This window comes from Equus caballus, chromosome 11, assembly GCF_041296265.1.
Source record: "Equus caballus isolate H_3958 breed thoroughbred chromosome 11, TB-T2T, whole genome shotgun sequence".
NCBI lineage: Eukaryota > Metazoa > Chordata > Mammalia > Perissodactyla > Equidae > Equus > Equus caballus.
This window is the reverse complement of record NC_091694.1, coordinates 60,501,586-60,524,338: the sequence shown is the minus strand read 5'-3', so window position 1 is coordinate 60,524,338 and position 22,753 is coordinate 60,501,586. Positions and strand designations below refer to the sequence as shown.

The following is a 22,753-nucleotide window of genomic DNA, read 5'->3' as shown; positions in this document are numbered from 1 at the left end:
AAGGAACGGGTGCTGAGAAGAAGAACAACTTGGGGTGGGGCTGTGAGGGAGGCGGCTCTGGCAGGGCGGCCTTCACACGAGGCCCGAAGGATGAAACCGTGACCTGCACAGAACACAGAGCAGAGGGTCCTCCAGGCGCAAGTCCCCAGGGCACTCTCTCTCCTGCTCAGACCGGCCTGTTTCCCACGTGGTCCCCCAGGCCTGCCGGGGCGTCTGTGCCAGGCCAGGCTCTACCCAAGGGCCTCAGGCCCTCCTCAGTCCAGATGCCAGAGAGTGAGCGTGCCTGGACCCCCAGGACCCCCAGAGCCTGGGCTTCGGAAAGGGAAGAGAATTGACCTGGTTTTCAACAAGGTAAAATGTCTTCACAGGAGAGAAGCCAGACGCATCAGGGAGGGACACAGAAAATCTAAGTCACACTACAGTCAGGGAAGTAATTCTAATCGCCACCTCGACAAGAGCAATTGGATGCAGGGGAAGGAGAAGGCAGAACCCAAGGAGCTAAGGGAAAGAGGAAGGAAATGTGAAACTCCAGAGAGTGTCCCCAAACCAGAAGCACCAGCCCTCAGGCCTCACCAAAGAAATGCAGCAAGAGGCAGGCCCAGAGGGTCGTGCAGCCACGTCACCAGCACCCGCCAGCACCGACCACCCCATCCTCACAAGAGCTCCTGAGGCCTTGCAGGACTGCAGCGCACAGACAGGAGACTCAGGAGTTGGCCGAGCCGCACACACCAGGCCTTCTGCACAGGCTGCCGCTGCCTGGGGTGCAGACGTGAGTGGGGAGCAGCAAGGACCGAGCCCGCAGGCTGCGGTGGGCGGGTGGGAGGAGGATTCCAAGAGGTGCTGAGCAGGGACGGGGATCACCTCGCCGGCGCCCTTGAGAGACCCAGAGGCTCCAAGGTCTGTGGCCAGAAAGTCCCAGAGCTGATGGGGGCTCCATGGTGGAAGCAGGCCTTGAGGACAGGAGGGAAGTCCACCAGGCAGTGGGACGCAGAGATGGCGCAGGCCACACACGTGCCCAATCTCAGTGACATTTGTCTGGAAGGCTCCCTGACCACGCACTGGGACCAACCCTTGGCAGTGACAAGCAGCCATGGCATTCTAAAATAACCTTTTATTCTGAAATACTTTTAGATTTCCAGATAGTTACAAAGAAAACACAGGGAATCCCTGTGTGCCTCCAGTCAGCTCCCCTGAGGTTGATGCCTGGACCCACGGCTGAGACAATGTGTCCATTCCTTGGGCAGAAGCAGTGCTAGTCTGCTGGGTCTGAGGACTCGGTGGCCTTCCAGCCCATCAGATGGGAGGGGGGAGCGTGCTCGTCATGGCCACACAGCCACTCCACGCCCACACGGTCACTTAGTCCCCGAGCGCCCACACCCTGCCCTCACCCTCCCAGAGGCTGTGAAGACAGCGTGGGGCAGAGCAAGGGCAGGGCAGGGAGCCCACCCCTTCCGACAGCAGGAAGGGAGACAAAGGCAGCGTCCTGACGGAAACCCAACCCCGTTCACAGAGTGGTGTGACTGTCCCCGAAACAGGTTCTGACAGCAAGCGGACAGTGTGCTGGGCACAAGGACTCTCTCTCCTCGCTGGGTACAGCCTGGGTTCAAAATACCATGTTCTGTGCTAATAACACCCCACTGGAACATTTCCCATGACCTCTGAGGACAGGGACACTTACGGTTCTCTGTCTCCCAAAGGGAGGGACGAGACAGAACAGCACAGCCTCTGCCTGCTGCAGGCACGGCCGCAGCGCGGGCTCTCTGGGGACAATCTTGTAAAGCCGCTGATCAGGTTGGGTTTAAACAGGAGCCCCTGTTGGCTTTGCAGATGCACGTCTGGGACAGGGTTTGGGGTCCCCTGTGCAGTTTGGTCAAACACACCAGCCACAGTCCAATTTAGGACATGGGGTCTTGGGGCTTCACAATCACTCCACTCCCTGCCAATCTCCGCCACAGTCACCCTCACACCCACTCTGTGACCCGGCAATTCCAGCTCCAGGAGCAGAGCTACATATATTTGCCCCTGAGCGCAAATAAGCAGAACAAGGAGGTTTCCTTCAGCTGCGTTTACAGTCAAGTCTGAAACAAGCTACTGTCCATTGGTGGGAGAACGGTGACTAAGTGACGGGACTCCATTCAGTGGAACACTACGCAGCATTGAAAAGAACGAAGTAGATCTACGGATGCAAAAGTGAACAATCTCCAAACTCCGCTGAGAGCTACTTAAAGGATTAATTAGAACAGGGTCTGGCGCTCAGGGGACACTAGTAAACGCGAGTTCCCATTACTGTTCTAAGATGTGCATCCTCCGCTTGTGTGAAGGAAAAGATGTAGGATGTGCGGAGGCTGCCGTGCTGTGGGAGGGGAGTCTCTGCACACAGGCACGCCTCCAGCAGAGAACAGCTCAGGAAGGGGGTGCAGGGGAAAGGGGTTCAAGGAGACGTTTCCACTCATGCCTTTTGGTACTGTTTGAATTTTTATCGTGCACGTGTATTGCCTGCTTTGACATTTAAAATTTTAAACAGAATAACTGCAGAGATACTAACAAGAACCAACTAACTTATGTGCCCTGGGGTGAGGGGCCGATGCCTGCATCAGGTGAGGCAGGGGCCGGCTGGAAGCAGGAATTGGTCGCTGAGCTTCAAGGCCAACCCAAGTGGTGAGGCTATGCAGCTTCTCACGGGTCTCCACCCACAGGCACCCAAGCCAAGGGCTGGTGCGGGAATGGTTACTCCTGCCCCAGGAGACATGCGCCTACGTTGCACATGATTCTTATACAGCTGATTACATGGACGCCCAAAACAGCAGATGAGACATGACAGCTGACAAGGGATCAGAAATTCAGAAACAAGTCCTGAGAAGAGGTAGTGTCTGGGGCCACCAAGTGCAGGGGCAGGGGGCCCCGAGCGCAGTGGCCCGAGAGGAGCTCTGGGCCCCGCGCCACCACAGTGTGGTCCATCAGCCCATCTGTGCTACTGAGAAGGTAGGGAGCCTACATGGGGCCTTAGACAGAGCATATGTGTGATTTAAAAAGAAGACGGAACAAAAACAACAGGGCATTTAAAGTTTCACTGAAAGCTGGAAAGTTCACTGATGTGAAACGGATTCTCCTAGAAGGTGCTGGATAAATGGCCACCTCTTCTGCCCAGTTCCTCGCTGTGTGTGCTGGCCTTCTCTCGGCGGAGACACCACGTGCAAGCAAAGCGCTGCTCCTCACCTGCAGTGGTGCCGAGCAGCCCAGCAGAGGCGCGACGCCCGAGCCGGGCAGCAGAGCGTCTGGGTGCCCCTGAGGCCCCCTAGGCAGGCAGAAGGCAGCAACAGCAGATGGTGTCTCCCTTCCAGAGAAAATCTGCTGGCTTCATAGTTAAAAAGGTCAAGAGCAGCTGTCGTTTTTCTTTTCTCTTTTTTTCTAATTATCAGCTGCTGTTTTGATATGGAGACCCAAGGTCTAAAATTAGCTCACTGGATCTCACACCTGACTTTCCAAGCTCCAGGGAGTGGGTGTCTCCTCGCTGACCACGGAAGGTGTCAAATCCGCACTCAGGGAACAGTGTCTTCTGAACACACTGTCCGGCCCTGCCCGGGCTGGAGGACCGCTGCCCCCTATGGGGCTGGGGACACACCGAAGGTCTCTCACCTGGGAGGCTGTGGGGTCCTAGCCCCCCACTTAACACATCTAGAAAGCCCAGTCTCAACTTTTTCTTCACAGAAACTGGTGCACAGGTTTCCATTCAGGATCAGGGCACTTGAAGACAAGGGGTAGAAAGGCTGTGAGGTCCCCGTACTGTGTCCTTGCGAGGCCACAGGTCAGATCTGGAGCCAGAGAGCAAGGGGTCAGGGTACCACAGCCCCGCCAGAGAGGGAGACCCCCAAATTGCCTTCTGCCCATCACCTGGCAGTTGGTGGGGGAGGCCCCCAGGCCTCTGTCTGGGCTCACAGCAGACTGTCCAGGGCTTAGCTGGGGGATGTTTCAACTTTCTGTTTTCTCACCTGTAATTACCCGTTTCCCAGGGACCTGTGAGGATCTGAGAGAGAGAGAGAGAGAGGCTGATGTGCTCCACACACTGGGAAGGCCTTTCCTGACTGCCACCCTGATTTTGTTTCAGGGACCTCTCAAATGAAATCACACTCCCAGCTCCCTCACCATCTGGAGCACCCCTAATTCTGCACCCCTCCTGGGAAGGGCCCTTCCCCTGCCCTCTCATCTTATCAGGAATGGCCTCCTCCTGGGAGAACCATCTCCGGAGACTTCCCCAGCATCCTTCACCATCAGCAACTCAGCAAAGTGAGGCCTCACGGCTCCTTCCAACTCTGCACATCTACTTGGGAAGTCTAGCAAAATCCAGAAACTTCTTGTGTGGACGAGTCTCCTTTACTTCTTTTGCCTGTCTTGAAAGATGCCACAACCCACCCACAGCAGATGGTGGGCTGTATTTGGAGAGTCAGTTTTCCTTTCTCCCTCCTGCCAGGGAGTCCAGACCACTCCAGATCGGATGGCTGGAGGCTTCTGTGGGAGAGGGACACTTGACCTGTGACCTGAGAGGCAGGCTGAGGCCAAGCCAGAAGGCCTTGTAGCCAAATCATGCAAACCATAGCAACCCCAGATGCTTTGAACATCTCCTCTTTTCTCTCCTCTGTTTCTCTTGAGACACGGCTGGTGCAGAGGTGTCTGGCGTTCAGTACAAGGAGAGAGCAATAGGAGATCTGGACCCTTTCCCCTTTGCCACCAGCCACAGTGAGAGATCACGCCTCTGCCCTTCAGCCAGCAGGTGACGTGCCTCACGGCCAATGAAGAAGCCGAAAGATGTGAACACCCTGGATCCCGTTGTAGAATGACCTGTTGGGGTCTTCAGAGGCATAAATGTGGCCCCTGAGTACAGCTCACTGCGCAAGAGCACATTCGGCAGGCACAGCACTCGGCCACAGAGGCGGAGGGCTTGCCTCGAGCTGGGCCCAAGCAAATGGAGCCCTTCCATTGTGGTTTTTCATCAGTAGCAACCAGTGTGATTTCAGCAGATTATTTTAAAAGAACTCACAGCACAGAAGTGAAAGGGGGGCATGCATCTATTCATTCATTTATTCAGTCTGCATTTATACACTGCGCACGGCCTCTGTGCCATCTGGAGATGGGGCTCCAGAGTGGCCACCGCAATCCGCATGAGCACTAATGGGTGCTGTTCCAAACCCTGCACAGGGACCAACTCACTGGCTGCTCCCAAGGACCCTGTAGCAGGTACTCTCATTATGCCCATTTCACAGAGAAGGAAACTGGGGAGGGTCCTGGCCACCAGGCTGTGCAGCTGGCAGGCCTGGCACTGTACTCACTTCACAGATGAGGTGGCTTTAAGAAAACAATCCCTGAGGCTCTCAGTGCTGGGTACTGTGATGGGCACCAGGATTCAGCCATGAGCGAAATACGCTCCTTCTTGGAGAGAAGACAGGCCCACAGGTGTCACACAACCTGCCCAGGCAGGGGACCAGGAAAGCGACACAGGGAGTGAGTGGCAGGTATGAAGGTTCCCCTGGACCATAACCCCCAATGACAGGGCCAGCTCGGGCTCAGGTTAGCAGGCCTAAAATGTGGTCCCAGTCATCGGGCCCTTGGAGCAGCCCAGACAGGAAAGTCCCGAGAAAAGAGCCTGGCCGGGGTGCCAACCAAAGCCGGGACCATTCCAGTTGAAGCCTGCCTTCTGGTGGTTTCCTGTGGGCTGTCCGAAGCCTTCTCCCCTCTTCCAGTTGCCAAACAAGCCTCTCAAAGCAACGTGAGAATAGAGAAGACTGTTGAAATACCCCTGGTTTGCAGGGAAGGCTCCGGGAACAGGACCTTTGCTGTTAACGGGGGAAGGGAAGGCCTCTGCAGACCCTGTAGTCCCCACAGGTGTCCAGAGCTGCCAGCTCTCAGTGGGAAACAACGCAGACCTGTGTGTCTTCGGCCAAAAGCAGGATGCTGAAAAGACGCAGAGAAGCCCACCGTCCGGGTCCCCAAGGCCCTAGCAGAGACATAACTAGCCTCTCTCCACCTCATGGTCCCTTGCATCACCAGCTGCTTCTGGGTCCCCAAGAGGATTCAGTCCGGGTCAGGTGGCATGGTGGCTGCCTGGCATCCCCTCCTCTACCTCGCTCCTCTCTGGCTTCCCCCAGAGCCTTTGCACTCACCGACATCCTCCGCTCCCCCACCTCTGGGCAGCCTGCTCGACTTGGGCACATGCCCCTCCTGCATCAGGCTCTGCTGGCCTTTATCTCTTTATCCCAAGCTTCATTATGAAAAGGACGTGAGGTGCTTACAAAAATACACACAATCAACAGACGGGAAATGAGAAATGGAAAAGGCGCTGGGGCCAGGGCTGCTGGTGCACGCATGAGGTCCTGGAGGAAGGGCAGGGAGTTGGCTCACAGCTGCTGGAGTCTGAGGCCTCGAAGAAAGCCATTTCCGGGAGTTTCAGGGGGTTCACAGCTCATTCTGGTACCCACGGTGGAGACAAGGATGCTCCAGCAGACCACAGCCAACTGTGGGTCCATCATCAGGCTCCAGAGTCGGCTTCCTATTCACGTGTAACACCCCACGGCTCCCAGAGCCATGCCTTCCGTGGGACATGTGCCTTGGAAGTGTCTGCTGGATGAAGTGAGCCTCAGCAGCACCGCAGTGGACGGCCCAGTTGGCACAGCGGAGTGGACGGCGATGTTAGAGGAGCTGGGTCCATGGCAGGCTGCACTCCCAAGTCCAGGCAGAGGCAGAGGTCCAGGACTGGCAGTTCCCTCAGGTCCAGGAGCTGGGAAGAGCAGTCCTGGGGAAAGCACAGGCGTCCTGGAGCCCACGGGGTGTCAAGAGGGGGAGCAAGGGCTGGCCACACACCTCCAGAGGGTTTGCCAAAAGGGAAAGGGCCTATTTCACAGAAGAGGACACTGAGGCTTGGAGAGGCTAAGTGACATGCTCAAGGCGGGAAAACCAGGATTGGAGCCCAGGCAGCCAAAGGCCATGCTCACCCCTTAGTGGCACTGCTGGGACAGGAGGCTGGCCAGCCAGGAGCCGGGCGCAAGGAGAGAGGGATAGAGAGCATCTTAAGCAGGCGCGGCTCAGGGCTGGGACAGGAGGCTGGCCAGCCAGGAGCCGGGCGCAAGGAGAGAGGGATAGAGATCATCTTAAGCAGGCGCGGCTCAGGGCTGGGCTCCTTGAAATGGGCCTTTGAGCCTTCATACAACCGCAGTTCCTCAGAGGCCCCGAAAAGCCAGTGGGGCTGGAATGAGCGGTGGGCACGCCGTCTGGGCCAGTGGGGAGGCAGCAGTGCAGCGGTCGGGGTGTGGGGGCTCCGGGTTGGGGTGAACACTCAGGGCTGTCCCCAAGTCATGGCTGGGATCCCCAGGAAACTCTGGGGCATAGGACGGAGCCAGAGAACAGCCTCAAATATGTGGGAGCAGAAAGGCCGCCGTGCAGTCCCACCTCTTCCAGTTTCTGCATGGGGAAACTGAGGTTCGCGGCAGATGAGATGGCCTGCCCTGGCTGCCGGTCAGCCAGCGTGTGACTGGACAGAGCCGCACCGTGGGGCTCCCCATCACCTGCTCCCTCCCCAGCTCAGATGGGCCTCCTGGACCCTGAGTGCTGGCAAGTCGGGTGGACGAAGCCTCTGAGCCCAACCAGCTGCTCTGGTCACCTGAGGCCACCCAGGACCCGGCCTCTCGGCCAATCACAGTGAAGAAACAGCCTGACCAGGCCAGAAAGCTCCCAGGTGGTCGGAGCTGGGGCATGTTTCTCGTGCCCCTGCAGTGACGGGCAAATATCTCGAAGGCCAACAAGGAGGTCCTGGGGCAGCAGGGAAAGGCTCCAGGTCCCGCCCTTGGGAACAAGGCCAGATGCAGAAATGGGCACCAGGAGCCCAGGAGCAGGAGAAACGCCCTGGGCAGGCACTGAGGCCGGCCCTGAGCAACGTTCCCCCAACCTCACCCCTCTGGCTGGGGGCCAGGTCCTGGGCCTGCCCTTGGCACACAAGATCTACTTTAGCCCCCAAACAAAAGCCAAGGCGGAGGTCATCCAGGGAGGAAACCAAGGTGCAGAGTGGGTCTATGCAGCCCCACAGCCCTGCTCTCTACTGCACCATGCCTGCCCTAAGGGGATGTGAGAGGAGGCGGGGGGAGAGGAGGATGCAGAGGCCCTGGGTGCAGGCGTGAGCGCCCTGTGACCAAGAGCGCCCTTGTTGCAAAGCTGCACACAGCTAAGAAGCTGCGCAGAGACGGCTAGGCTCTCTGACGTGCCCACGGGTCCAGATCAAGCCATTCCTCCTCCACCTTCACTGGGTCCCCATCACCCCCAGCAGCAGGGGCAAGCTCCTCAGAAGGCCCAGGAGGCCTCTCAAGAGTCCAGCCTCGGGGCTGGCCCCGTGGCCGAGTGGTTAAGTTCACGCGCTCCGCTGCAGACGGCCCAGTGTTTCGTTGGTTCGAATCCTGGGCGCGGACATGGCACTGCTCATCAGACCACGCTGAGGCAGCATCCCACATGCCACAACTAGAAGGACCCACAACGAAAATATACAACTATGTACCGGGGCGCTTTGGGGAGAAAAAGGAAAAAATTAAAAAATCTTTAAAAAAAAAAAAAAAAAGAGTCCAGCCTCAAGTCTGGCCACCACCCCCAACCCTCCTGAACTTCCAACATGGCGCCGCCTGCTCTCCCTCCCACCTCTCTTCCACTTAGACCATCCTCGTGTCCCCTGCACTCCCTCCTCCCCGCTCACACTCCCAGAGCTGCCCTGTAACTGGCTGTCGCCCTGGGCCCTGAATCCTAGGCCCAGCCTGGCACAGGCTAGGGACCCAGCAGGCGTGCATGGCGTGACTGGCAATGTCAGGACACATGTGTGCCCTCTCCCATCTCCTCCCTTTCTCTACAACCTTCCTGCCCCTTCCTCTAGACCGCATGGTCAAAGCACATGATCAGCGGACCAGCACGCAGCCCAGGCACCGATCAGGTGGCACCCAGACAACAGCTCACGCTTACCAAGCTTTGCTTCTGTGCCTGGCACTGCCCCCATGCCACATGTGGATTATTTCGATACTCTCACAATCCTGGAACAGAGCCCAAAATGAACCCTTTCACAAGTGAGGAAACTGAGGCATGGAGCTTAGGTGAGGCCCTTGCCTGAGGTCATGCTGTCAGTAGCTGGCCACGACTTGGACCCAGGCAGTCAGATCCCAAGCTGGCTGGTAAGGCCCTGCTGCCCTGCCTGAGCCCTTCCCAGAGGACTAAAGCCACAGGACAGCTCCACAACAGAAGCCCCAAGGCAGCCAGGCCACGAGGAACTGCCAGGGGCGAAGCTGACAGTAGGTGCTGGGAGAAGAGAAGAGAGACAGGACAAATGTCATGCTGAATCAGCTCCAGGCACCATTCTATCCACATTCTTGCCCAACCCAACAGGGCCTTGAGGCCTTGACCACTGTGCCTATATTACAGTTAAGAAGACCGAGGCTCAGAAAAGCCAAAACTCCTGCCCAGGTCTCTCGGCTGGGAAGTGCCATCAGCAGGCAGGTCTGCATGCTCAGAGGCCCCTGCTCCTCCTCCCTTGGCCAGGCAGGGAGGGCAGGGAGGACTCAGGGGGCAGAGGGGCCAGACCTCACTGGGCTTCTGAGGCTGAGCCAGCTGAGGACAGGTCCCAGGACACTTGCATCTGCCCTGCCTCTAAGCAAAGGCATGCCTTCCACGTGGCTGCCCCTCGTGCAGCCCTGCCCACAGGAAGTCCACATGCAGTCATAATATTGACATAGGTGGGGCATACACCAACAAGGAAGCCAGGCTGTCAAGAAGTCAGTGCACAGCATACACATGGACCCCAAGCTCCAGGAGGAAGAGGCCACAGGGCCGGATCCCCGACAGTGCTCTGAAGGCCTCTTCCTGCCAGCAGGGCCCAAGTTCCGCCCTATCTGGGCCAGGCCATGCTGTTGCTTAGGGCTATGTTTGCACCAGAGAGGCCCTCCAAGTGGTGGGATGGGGGAAGGGGATATTGCACAGGAGCAGCAGCCCCAGCTGCCAGGCCCAACTCTGCACTCACAGCTGTGTGACCTGGGCAGGTGGCAGGTCAAGCAACCTCTCTGGTCCTCAGCTGCTGCTTCTGAAAAATCCAGGGTTGAACCCCAGGAGCCTGCCAAGTTGAATCCATTCAATCTGGCGGGCATTGTGAAGCAGGCACCGAGCTAGCCATGGGGATGACGAAAACACAATAGCAGCAGTTGTGGCGGTGGAGGTGCTGAGAGTGGTGGCGGGGGGCCCATAATGCTCCCTCTGTGGCAGGCATCACTGAGGCACCCCTTGGAAGGCGCTGCTCCCACCCGGGGCTGTGCTGCCCTCACTGCAGGCTGCCATCCCTTGGTCCTGCTTTCAAAGGCTGGCAGGGAGATTACGCTGAGGACAGAGCAGTGCCACCACACCCAACCAACCGGCTGACCAGGCAGGCTGCCCACGCCCACCCCTTTGACCTTCAGCCGCCTCACCAGTGACCGTGTCCAAGATTCCCGCCTACTTGACAAGGAATAGATTCTACAGAACAGAAAACAGATGGCTCTGCGGAGGACAAGTCACCCCTCCTCTCGGAAGCACTCCTTCTCGCGCGTTCTGCAGAGCCAAGGGAGGAAACCTGACATCTTGTGAAGGACAGCTCAGCTGGATGGAAGGTTCTGTCTTGCAGTGACAGGGGAGAAGCTGAGGGTGGGCACTGGGGGCAGGAGGCCACAGCCAGGCAGGGGGGCAGATTCTCAGGGGCTCCCCTGTGCTTGCAGTGGGGGAGGTGGCGCCCCACACGCTGCGCAAGGAGAGCACTACCCCAGCAGGCGGGGGAGGCGGGGGAGGTCCCAGAGGCAGCACGGATGGTCCCACCCCGGGAAAGTAACGCAGATGCTTGCCCTTCTGCAGGTGTTCTGGGGCGACAGGGGCATCCGCTGCACGGCTCAAGCTGCCTTTCCCCACGCAGCACTTCCTCTGCAGGCTCCCCAGGCCCTTGGGGGCTGCCCTCAGCACAAATCTGCCCTTGGTGCTGCTGGGGCACCTCCCAAGAGACAGACTCACTCCCCCACCTCGCGGTGCACACGCAGAACTCTGCTGGGGCCTTGGAAGCGGTGGCTGGCAACAAGGTGGCTGGAGATGGACTGCCAGCTCCAGAGCCACCAGGCCAGGTGGGAAGGGGCGGGCGCGGGCAGGAGGGCAAGGACCCTCCTGGCCGGCAAGGGCTTATGGACAGATGCAGTCCACATGAGTGTTACTATTGGTGCTGGCAGGCAGGGGCCGAGGGAGCTACGCTGGGCAAGTCCTCTCACCCACCGGGCTCTCGTAGGGGTGTGCCCACCTCTCCCTCCACTTTCCGTAGGGTTCCCAGAGCTGCACGGGAGCGGAGCAGCAGGTTGGGAGGCACCAAGGGGGTGCTCAGCTGGGTCTGCTCGGGGTCCGGGCTCAGGAAGGCTGCCTATAGGACGAGAGAGGCCTGTGAGGGAAACGCAAGGCAGCCAAGCAGAGGGGAGGGGAGGCCCTTCTAGGAAGAGGGAGTGGACTGTGCAAAGGCACGGGGGCATGAGAAAAGACACAGCTGCAGAATGGTGGAGGACAGAGGGCCAGAGCTCTGGGAGGAGGTCCCAGGAGACATGCCCTATGGAGGTGGGTGGGTCCAGGTCACAAACAACCCCCAAGCCACACATCTAACCTGAAAGCCATGGACCTGACAGGAAGATCCAAGTAGGAAGGCCTGATCTGCTGAAATATCTAAGAAAAGGCAAGGCTAGGCTGAGAGATCATCCGCGCCAAACCCGCGGCCAGGAGGCGCTTCCACTGCGCCCAGTCACACGCGCTGCACACATGCCAGTGCTGTCTGCTGTCCCCACGGGCTGTGGAGGCCAGAAGCAAACATAAACCATGGCAGGAAGACGTGCTTGGGCAGCCACCCCACACACACAGCACGGACTTTCTAAGGAAACTCAAATCGCCCCTCCAGAGTGTGAGGAAGCTGAGGCGAAGGAGGAGTTGGCGGAGGAAGCCCAGCTCTGTCGGGGTTTCGCCTGAGCTGCAGGTGGGGAGAGCCTGCTGTGGCTTCCTTCCCTTTGTTCCTAACTGCGTCACCCCGAGTGATCCTGGCAAAGACTGTGAGCTGACCCAGCTCCAGGCGCTATGACACTTTCTCACCGCGTTGCTCAGACACCAAGACTCTAACGCTAGCTCTGGCCAACGGCACGAGGCTCCCCTGCCAGGCCGCAGCTGGTCCCACAGAGTGATGCTGCTGCCCAGCACGGCTCTCATTCAGAGAGGGATGGGGCCTCGGAGGCGGGCAGGGCTACTGCTTCCAGCTAAAAACACACGTCTACTCCCTGGTTCAGAAAAGAACACACACATATATGCCACAGAACATCTCGCACTTGAGCCAAAGTCGAGAGGCTGGAGCAGCAAGCATGGGTCCCTGGTGACGAGGAGCTGACTGCCCCCAGCCATGGAGCCGAGGCCAGACACGTCGTTAATTCCATAGGAATCCAGCTCTGAACACAGCTCTGAACACAGCTCAGGCAGGGAGGATGGCTGGGGATGCCACGGTGTCCTAGGTGACATCAGTCAGAAGGGATGAGTGGCCAGCCAGCTAGAGCCCTGTGCTCTCAGAGCCAAGGTCTGTGTCAGGCCCAGCCAGCCAGCTGGCTCTGCTCAGAGAAAACCCTTCTTGTGCCACAGGCTGCACCAGTAAGCCCAGCTCAGCGTTCCCGCAATGTAAAAGGAACCCGGGCCAAGGGCAATATTCTCTGACCTGGAAACGCGGCTCAGGGCCCAGAGGGTGTAGGTGGCCATGCCCCGGGAGCCAGATTTCTAAGCAGGCTGGAGGCGGGTCTCAGCCTGGTTCATGTCCCGGCCCAATTCCCCTGCCTGCCTGAGTGAAACGTGCACACACTTACACACGCATACTCACATGCACACTTGCACACTCTCACATGCATGCCCATACTCTCACAATACATTTGCACTCACACTTTCAGACACACTCTCACATTCACACCCACACACTTATAACCTTACACACACACTCGCATACTCACCGCCAACCTCTAGCAAACTATCAGGGTCACAAGCCAGCATTCAGGGTCCTCCCCAAGGGGACCTGTGCCTGCTGTCCACCTTCTGGCCACACACGTACCTTTCTTTGGTCTTGACTCTCACCTCTTCTGGAAAGCCCAACCATTACCTTGCAGCCCTCAAGCCACAGAGCCTCACGACCCCTCCCTCATCGCCTGTCTTCTAGATGTGTTCTGCAGCTGCAAGCTTTATGACTAATCAAATCCCGACTTTTAGATTGCACTTCTGATGTCCAACCTTATCTTACTGACCTGAGCACCAGCTCTAGGAGAGCGGGGGACATCCCCTGGGCAGAGCACAGGGCCATCCCAGGGTGGGACTTGGTAGAGTGAGTGGGTCATAGTGTTTCAGAGCTTGACAGGACCTCAGCTAGGTGTCCTCACCCCACAGATGGAGAAACCAAGGCCCAGACGGGGTGTGAACACAGGGGATGGGACCTGGGCCTCCCTCCCGGGGGCCAGGCTGGTTCAGCCTGAAGCATCTGCAGGGTCAGCTTCCTGGAACCTGTTGGGATCCCCCAGGGTACCCCGCAACAAGCCAATGGATTACTGACTGGGGATCTGAAAGCAGAAGATGAGGAAGCAAAGCAAATGCACACTACAGGTGTCAGGCAGGGGAGGAGGCGGTGAGGGGCACGACACGCCTGGAAGCACACCACTCGCCCTCCCGTGGCTGTCACACCTCCTCCGGCCTGGGAGTGCCTCGACTTGCCTACAGCGCCACCTACTGTCCTGCTTCCCCAGCCTCTCCAAAGCCTGTGGCTGCCAGCCCAGGACCACAGGTACTCGGCAAGTAACTGTCCCTGGGCCATGGGACCCCGGCCAGGCGGCAAGCTCCCCCACTTCCTGCAGAGGAGGCACTGCCTCCTCCCAAACTTGTCCCTGGGAAGGCCGAGTCCTTCTGCAGACTAGGGTGACCCACCAGGACCGAGGGGCTCCAGAGACATGGGACTCTCAAGGCTAACCCAGGAAGGTCCCGGGCCAGTGAGCAGGTTGGCTGTCCTGCTGCAGACGCGGAACCACCACTGCACCAGCGGGGCCCAGGCTGGGGGCTTTGGCAGTGGTTTGGTTGTGAGCGCCGCGATGTGTGTCAGCAGCTAACCCACCAAATACATTCACTCTGTGAGCACCCGGGAAGGAGCTGCCCAGACACGGGATACAGATTCCACACTCAGAGAGGGGGCCTGAGGCCAGGACGCACTGAGGGGAAGCCCGTCCCAGGGGGCTGCACTGACCCTTGAAGGAGAGGCGGTGCGTCTCAGGCAGAAGAAACAGCATGAACAGAGGCATGGGCATGAGAGAGCCATCATACCACGGGAGAGCAGAAAGGTGGGCCAGCCACTTGAGGCCCTTTGAGCCACTTTGAGCCACTCCAAAGCACCCTTTCAAGGCCTACAGAACCCGTTTGCCAGGACAGTCCCCCACTGTCCTGGTAGGATTATTAATAATGTCCCTTTCCCTCTCCCAAGTGTCCCCCTGTGGAAGGTCAAGAACACAGACACTCTGTCCATAAACTCGCCTAATTTGGCCAGGGTGACCAAACGTGCTGAGACGTCTCAATCAGCTTTGACGCCCACGACAGCAATTTGTCTCCCATAATAGTCACAGCACCAAACCATGTGAACAATTCTCTTTTGTAAACAACGGGAGAGCTGAAGGCTACCTTATAACAAAGCGTGTCCTGACATGGAGGGAGTCCTGGTGAGCGGGAATTGCGCAGGGCCACAGCCTATCTTATCTTTACTGAGATGCCAGGAATAGCCGGGCCCACCGTGCTTCACTTCCCTGCAATGCCCTTTCTTTGCAAAGAGTCAGGGTATGCATTTGCAAATGCCACGCAGATGGAGACAGGCCTTGTCCACTGGGTGCCATGGCAGACAGCTGGGAAAGAGCCCAACTGTTGGTGAAGCCAGCGAACACTGACTGCGGGTCTGTCTGTGCGGGCGGCACCAGGCGTGAGCACAGAGAGGCGAAGCAGATGCTCTGCCCTCCACGCCGCAGGGCAGGCAGCACACAGCATCTGGCACACGCCGGGGCTGGGAGCACAGAGGAGTAGCGCAGGCACTGTGTCAGCTCTCTTGGAACACTGGGGCTATGAGGAAGGCCATGGGCTAGCAAGTGATGCTGGAGGGCACACGGGACACACGTGGTGAATGCAACAGGGGTGACTGAGCCCCTCAGGGGACCCTGGCAATGTGTGGAAACATCTGAGACAGTCAGGATGTGGGGGTCCTACTGACACCTGGTGGGCAGAGACAGGGGATGTGGTTAGACATCCTGCAGTGCTCGGGACAGTTCAAAATGTCAACCATGCCAAAGCAGGCAACGCTGACCAGGAGGCTGAGAGTGGGGAGGGGCTGTGGGGAGCAGGGATGACTGCCTGGAAGAGGTGGCACAGGTGTGCGGGAGGCCTGGGTAAGAGGATGAATCACCCGGGGAAGGGCAGGGACCCAGGGTGACTGAGGGTGCAGGTGAGAGGACGCCCGACAAAGAGGGGCCTCATGGGCCAGGCGAAAGAGCCTACACCTTCTCCTAGAAGATACAGGCACTCTGAGCAACTGAGAGTGTGTTGGGGTGCTGGGTGGGGTCAATCCTTGGCCCTACGTATAGGAGTGAGTGTCACTTGGAGAAGGTTGGAGACTAACAGGGAGTAGCAGGGAGCCAGGCTAGAAGGCTGTTGTGCCAACCCAGGTGATGGTGGTGGCCCTCACATTTAGCACCTGTGAGGCCAGAGCCTGTGGAGGCAGGTGAGGGGAAGGAGAGAAGGCTGGCACCTGGATCTCCACCCCGGGCCACTGGGACAGGGTGGCCTCCTCCTTGGAGATGGGGAGGGGAGCACGTCAGAGAGATCTTGGCCAGGGTTTAAACAGTGAGCTCCCTTTTAGGCCTGGACACACCCAGGTGGGGACACAGCACCTGGACTCAAGCTCCCGGCACTCTGAGATGATTCTGGGCCAGAGATTAAGACACAGATGACAAAAGGAAAAGCCCCAATTAGCCCCTTGGTGGCACCTGACCTTTTCACAATTTTAACTACAAACCTTTTTGTGGTCTTTGAGAACAGAGGCTGCACAGGTTTACTCGCTGGCTCCTGCGGGCTCAAACAGCACATGGCACACAGCAGATTCTCTATGAACATTTGTTGAATGAATGAATGACAGTAGAGGAAAAGAAGTTCACAAGGAGCAGCAGAGAGCAAGCCAGAAAAGCAGGAGGGGCACAGGGAGGGCAGGATTTCAAGAAAGAGAGAGGGTCAACAGTGTTACAGTGTCCCCCAAAGATCCAAGGAGAGAAGGCAGAAAGCCTCCTTTGGACTGAGCAACAAAGAACTTGAGGCTGGGGAACAAAGATTCTAACAGAGGAGGACACACACACCAGCTGCCTGGAGCGAGGCGGGCCAGGGTGCTGGGCGGGGCCGGGGGGCGGGGGGTGCACCAACACATCTACCTAATGGCATTGACAATTCCAGCCGGTGTCAACACTTCCAAGAGCACAGCCCAGGGAGGCAGACAGTGGGCCCTGGAGCAGTCAGAAGGTCTGGGTCAAGGCCAGACTCAGCCCTGAGCAGCCACTCTCCACCGCTTCAGACATCATCTCCGGCCCCCAAACATTGCCCTGAATTCCAGACCCACGCGGTCTCCAACTCCACCTGGAGTCTCAAGGACATCGTAAATCTGACACAGGCATGACGGAGCCCTCTTCCTCCACAACCCTGGTCTCCCTCAGTTGTCCCATTTCAGCAAATGGCCACGCCCTCTACAATTCTGCACCCAATTCCAACATATGGGTTTTTTCCCCCACACATTCAAGCAGTTGTCTGATACCAGCTAGGTGTCCTACAATTCAACTCAATTCTGACACCATCTACTCAGCTCACAGAATTCAGGAAACCAGTTTACTCACTAGACTACCAGTTTATCACAAAGGATATTAAAGGATATGAATCAACAGCCAGATGGAAAGATGCAGAGGGCAAGGTGTGGGGAAGGGCGCAGAGCTCCACGCTCTCTGGGCACGCCACTCTCCCCACATCTCCATGTGTGTGCACCAACCTGAAGCTCTCTGAACCCTGTCCTTTTGGGTTTTTATGGAGGTTTCATTACATAGGCGTGGTTGATTAAGTCACTGGCCATTGGCGATTGAATCCACTCTCCAGCTCCTCCTTTCCAGAGGTCAGGGTGGCATGAATGTTCTAACCCACTAATCACTTGGCTGGTGCCCCTGGCAACAAGCCCCATCCTTAGGTGCTCTCCGAAAGTCACCTCATTATCAGAACAAAAGACACGTTGGTCTCACTCACTGCTTAGGAAATTCCAAGGACTTACTTGCGATGTGCCAAGATGAAGACCAAATGTATATTTCTCACTACAAGTCACTCAGGTCCCAACCATGGGGCTGGCCATGCTGCCTCTCTCTTTCACTTCCCAACCAAATCACGGCAAATCCTGCTGACTCTTCCTGCCTTCAAATTGTGCCCAGAATCTGACCACTTCTCCCCCCTTCGCTGGTGCCATTCTGGTCCAAGCTGCCATCTTGGTGGCTCAATTGCTGTGACAGCCTCCCAGCTCCGCCCTCACTCCCGGTGATGAGATCTGTTCTCATCACAGCAGCCCAAGTCAACCTCGTCAACCCTGAAAACTTGAGTCAGATAGGGCCACTCATCCCAAGGCTCCCAGCTCAGAATCCATCGAAGTCTTCCCCATGGCCTACGAGGCCTGCCCCGTTGTCCCAGCCACCTCTTCCATCTGCCCTCCATTCTCCCCGTCAGATTCCAGCTGGTGGCTGTTCCTTGAAATCACCCAGGACTTTTGTCCAGGACTTTTACACCTGCTGTGTCCTCTTCCCCAGATACCCAAGGGCTCCCTCCTACATGAGGAGCAGTATCTGCTCAGAGGGCACTCCTGCCCTGACCAGCGCTCCCTGACTTTCCCTTCCCTTCCCCTGCTTTACCAACACCGGGCAGTATATGTGTTTATTCACGTACTGTCCCCGCTCCCAGAGTGTCAGCTCCATGAGGACCAGGGCCATGTGCCCCCAGCATCTAGGACAATGCCTGGCACATAGTGGGGCTTCAATAAATACTCGAAGAAGAAATGAGTGAACCTCTTCAAGCCCCGGTTTCTAAAGGGGATACTAACAGGCTTTGCTGTGACGATTAACTGAAATACTGCACGAAACGCCCTCAGCACAAGCATGGCAAGCCCTGCCAAGCATCAGCTGTTACGGGGATTGAATTAATGTTCACGCAGTGCTTTCACAGCGCGACTTCTCACTGCTCGGGGCTGGGACTCTCCATGGCGTCCCAGAGCGGGGGTCCGGTGTTCCCTGCCTCCCAGGGCCATTCCACAGCTCTCCCGAGCAGGAGCCCACTAAACCGCAACATGTCGCTGTAACGTTTCTCCTTCTGAGGCGACTTTGAGGAGCTCTGTCTCTCCCACTAATGATCACAAACTGTTCCAGTGAATAATTTTTTCAAAAACACGGCAAATCAAAAACGTATGACAAAAGAAAAAAACCCTTATGACAAATGCACAGGCACAAGCTGCCTGTCCCCCAAACCTTCCGTGCCGCAGCCTCGCGGCTGTTACGGACATTGGTCGCGGGCACAGCACAGCTTCAAAATGAAATCACAAAGCGCTGTCGGACGGGCCAGCGGGAAGCAGAGGAAGGGGCTTGTGTGTGACGAAGTGCCGCTGTGCACCGGCAGACAGGCCCCCGGCGCTGGGAGACCAGCGTGACTGCAGTCAAGACCAGGCCTTCGGGGAGAGGCGCGTGGACCGGAGGAGCACCGCACACGCAGCGACGTCCTCCTGCCGTGATCAGCAGCCTCCTTAATACCCTGTGTCAGTTCCTGTGGCTGCTGCTGTAACAAACTACCAGAAACTAGTGGCTTACAACCACAGGAACACATTCTCTCTGCTCTGGAGGCCGGAAGTCCGAAACCAGCACCACTGGGCCACAGTCAAGGTGTGGGCAGGGCCGCCCCCTGAGGCTCCAAGGGAGAAGCCCTCTGCCTCTCACAGCTGCCGGGGCTGTGGCCTTCCTTGGCTCGTGGCCGCATCACTCCTGTCTTCAAGGCCAGCGTCACGTGTCCACATCTCCCTCTGCCTCCCTCTTGTCAAGGGAGGCATTTAGGGCAATCTCCCCATCTCAGGATTCCTAACTTACTCACGCCCGGAAAGCCCTCCCCTTTTTTTGCCATATAAGGGAACATTCACAGGTTCCAGGGACTAGGACACGGACATCTTTTGGGGCCATTTTTCAGCCTGCCACACCCTCTTTACCCTTCACTGTCTCACACTGAAGATGCTGAAGAGGTGAAGTGGGAGGGGCAGGCGGCGGGGCCCTGGGAGAGCATGGGGAGATACAGGAGGGGCTGAGGGCTGCTCGGACTCCACCAAGGCCAGCTTTTAGCTCTTGTGGGGCGCTGTGTGTCAGAAGGTCAAGGCCAGCTCAGGCACAGAGTGGGGCAAGGCCACCCAGGAGGGGGCGGGGGTCCCAGGAGGCCTGAAGAATGGCTTTGGACAAAGCAAGCTCTGGAGCTCCTTCCCTCAGAGCCCCTCCTGCCAGTGGGTCCCCCCGGCCCGAGGCTGGCGCCGAGCTTCTCAGGGCAGGTCCAGCGTGCTCAGGACAGGAGGGACAGCACATTCAGAATGTGAACTCTTGGAGATGAGCAGCCCCGCCCCCACCCGACTCCCACCCACCACCCATCTCCCCACATGGAGAAAAGACCTAACTCATAAACCAGATGAAAAACATGTCCTGTTCTGCCCCTGGGACCAAGGGATCACCTGAAATGAAAACGGCCTGGAACAGTGTGCTGCTAACGCTGAGCTGGCGTGACTCCTCAGGCTGCCCTCAAAGGCAATCACAGGACGTCCGCAGCTCTGCATCAGCAAACCCAAGCACGGGCTGAGCCCCAGGGACCACCAGCTCGCCTGGCCCGGGGCAGGAGCCTCGGGAAGCAGCCCCGGGAGCACCACTGCGGCTCCCTTCCACCCCTCTGGAGACGGCCACACCATGGGAGAGCTGGACCAGAAACCCCAAGAGCTTCCACCACATCTTGGTGAGTGGGACGTCTCACAAAAAGGCTGCAGCTGGAGAGACTGCCCTCCCTCCCACGCCTTCCTCCAAGGGCCCAGAGCCCCTTCCTACACAGCCCGGCCCCACCCCAGCTCTCCAAGGGTCCATGCACCCACAGAAGAGCTGAGTGCCGCTCTGTCTCCTGTTTTCACTTCCTGTTGGCCAGTTCTTGCTGCCCAGCACACCTCAGTTCAGCGGTGTGCAAACCATTTTGCAAGAAGCTCGTTTAGGAACAATAATCATGTTTATGGAGCACATATGAGGGGGTGGGGAGTCACAAGAAAGTGGCTTCATTGTGAAGCGTGGCAGAGGGAAGAAAACCCCTAAACCAAGAATCCACTTCACCAACTAGAAGACCATGCGTGAGATCGTGGGGCACACGTGGGCAGCCCACCACAGGACAGCCCTGCTGCCCCAGGCCAGCCCAGCAGCACCCCGGCTGTCTGCCGATGCCAAGACGCCCTGAGATCCTGGAGGTGAGGGGCTTCCCTGGTCAGCATCCTCTAACGGGGTGCTAACCTCAGTGGGGAAGCAGAGAGGAGGATTCCACACAGGCCAGAGATAGACGAGGGGTGGGAAGAGCCAGCCGCGTGTCCGTCCGTGCAACCCGCCTGGCCAGTGTCAGTGTGAGAGCACTTACCACATTCCAGAAGAGTGGGTTGAAAGTGATGGCGAGGACGGCAGCCACAAAGCGGGGATCCGAGATGTCCACGTAGCCCAGCAGCCGGGTCATAACGTAGAGGTCTGCCTGTAGGACAGAGCTGGTGTCAACAGGAGACCAGCCAGCCCCCTCCCAACACCCCACCCCCAGCCCCTTCCCGACCTGGACATGGGGAGCCCAAGGAGCGACAAGCCCGCAAAACTCAGAAACAAAGTTACCCTCTGGGAACACGCCAGGAGGCTCTGGCACATCCAAGTCCCAAAGGTTACTACAGTGTAATCTCATAAAACTGAAGATAAAAAGCTGAAACCCAATCAGCTGTGTCGCGTCTTGGGGGGGGGGCGGGGGGGGGGGGGAGCGGGCCAGCAGCGGAAGCGCAGTGTGCAGGCACGCTGGACAAGGGAACCGGCGGCTCTGAGGGGGAGTGTCAGCGCCCTGAGGGGAAGTGCCTCCACTGGGGCCAAAGTCTAGGTCACCAGGGTGTTGCGACCAAGACCCTGCGGAGGTGTTCAGAGGCCCCAGAGCAAACGCAACGGGCTGACACCCGCGTGAAGAGACGCTCAGCCTCCTCAGTGACCAAGAAAATGCAAACCAAAACGACAGCCGCCTGCCCCTTCTCACCAAACCACACGGCGGACAGTCTTGAGTATTGATGAGGGTGTGGACTGGAAAGGTGTGCTCCCATGTGCCAGCAATGACACTCCCAGCCATCCGCCCCAGAGATACTCACAGAAGTGTGCAAAGTCGTGCGCAAAGATGTTCCTATTGGTACGCGTGCAATGAATGAGATTAGAAACTTGGGTGTCTATCTACGGAAGAAGGGATAAATAAAACGTGGCCCATTCCTAAAAGAGCTAAACTACAGAAGTCAAATAAACTGGATGTATGTGTCAACATGTGACATTCTCAAACACATATTGAATGAACAAGGCAGGCTGCAGAATTCCCAGAGCATATCTATACATTTTTAGAAAACAACACACGACCACATAGTACAAAATATTCTTTCTGCACGTGTGTTTAAACACGACACTGGCATTGGACATACCGAATTCATGACAGTGGTTGCATCTGGAGCAGGGCACTCACCCTGCACACTGTCCACTCCTGGGCTGGGCTGCTCCTCATGGGGAGGCTGTGCCCTGCACTGTCGGCTTCACAGCTCCCCCTCTGGCATCCACCTACCCGAAATCAGCAGCTCTCCCCACTTGGGACAACCAAAAATGTCTCTAGATGTGACCCAAACATCCCCTGGGGACAGAATGGCCTGCAGTTGAGACTTCCTGCCTCTCAAGAGTGACAAGAGGGAAGAACAGCTGGACACTTTGCATATTGTTTTCCTTCTCTAAAACGATGAGATGCCTCCGACATTTGGAGTGGTGAGTATTTACTGAGCCCCTGCATTATTCTTTGCACTTTTCTTTTTCTTTTTAGAAAGGATTTTAGAGGCCCAAAGCACTGAAAATATTATGGTGGCTCTCCACATGTAATTCAAAGTAGAAATGTCTAAATTGCAAAATAACTCTAAGGCCATCAGAGTTCTGATCTTTCCCATAACGTCTACTTTGAGGGTGTTTTTATTCTGTTTTGTTTCGTTTGGAGGGAGAGTACATTCTTTCAAAAACCCTGCCACTTTTGGGGGCTGAGAAGAGACAATGCTCCTGGCTTGGTCCGTCCCACAGGTCACCCAGCCCTGGAGGGCAAGGAAGGTTCCACTCCAACTCTTGCTTGACCAAGCGACCTTCTCCTGGCATAACTCAGGCTGCCCTCTAGACAGTGCTGCTAAGTGTGACAGTAGGGAGATTCCAGAAGGTCACTGAGCGCAGAGGATGTGGCCCGGCATTTCCTTCACACATGTGGTCCTCCTCTCCCAGTCAGCCCGTATCTCCCAAGGGCAAATCTTCACCTCTGTGTGGCCAAGAACCGAGGTAAG

General features: G+C 57.4%; 1 protein-coding gene across 11 annotated transcripts in view; it reads right to left on the bottom strand.

The window, feature by feature from the left end:
* Positions 1-22,753, bottom strand: part of PEMT (phosphatidylethanolamine N-methyltransferase) — a 91,956-nt gene that overhangs the window by 48,326 nt on the left and 20,877 nt on the right. For 8 of the 11 annotated variants that reach the window (XM_070228352.1, XM_023653681.2, XM_023653678.2 and 5 more), the window contains exon 2: positions 20,800-20,907. In XM_070228352.1, coding sequence (XP_070084453.1) covers positions 20,800-20,892 — 93 coding nt within the window. In that variant the 5' untranslated portion in view covers positions 20,893-20,907. Of the gene's footprint in view, positions 1-20,799; positions 20,908-20,982; positions 21,534-22,753 lie in introns of those variants that run through there. The other 3 variants (XM_070228349.1, XM_070228351.1, XM_023653679.2) reach the window with 3 other exon arrangements.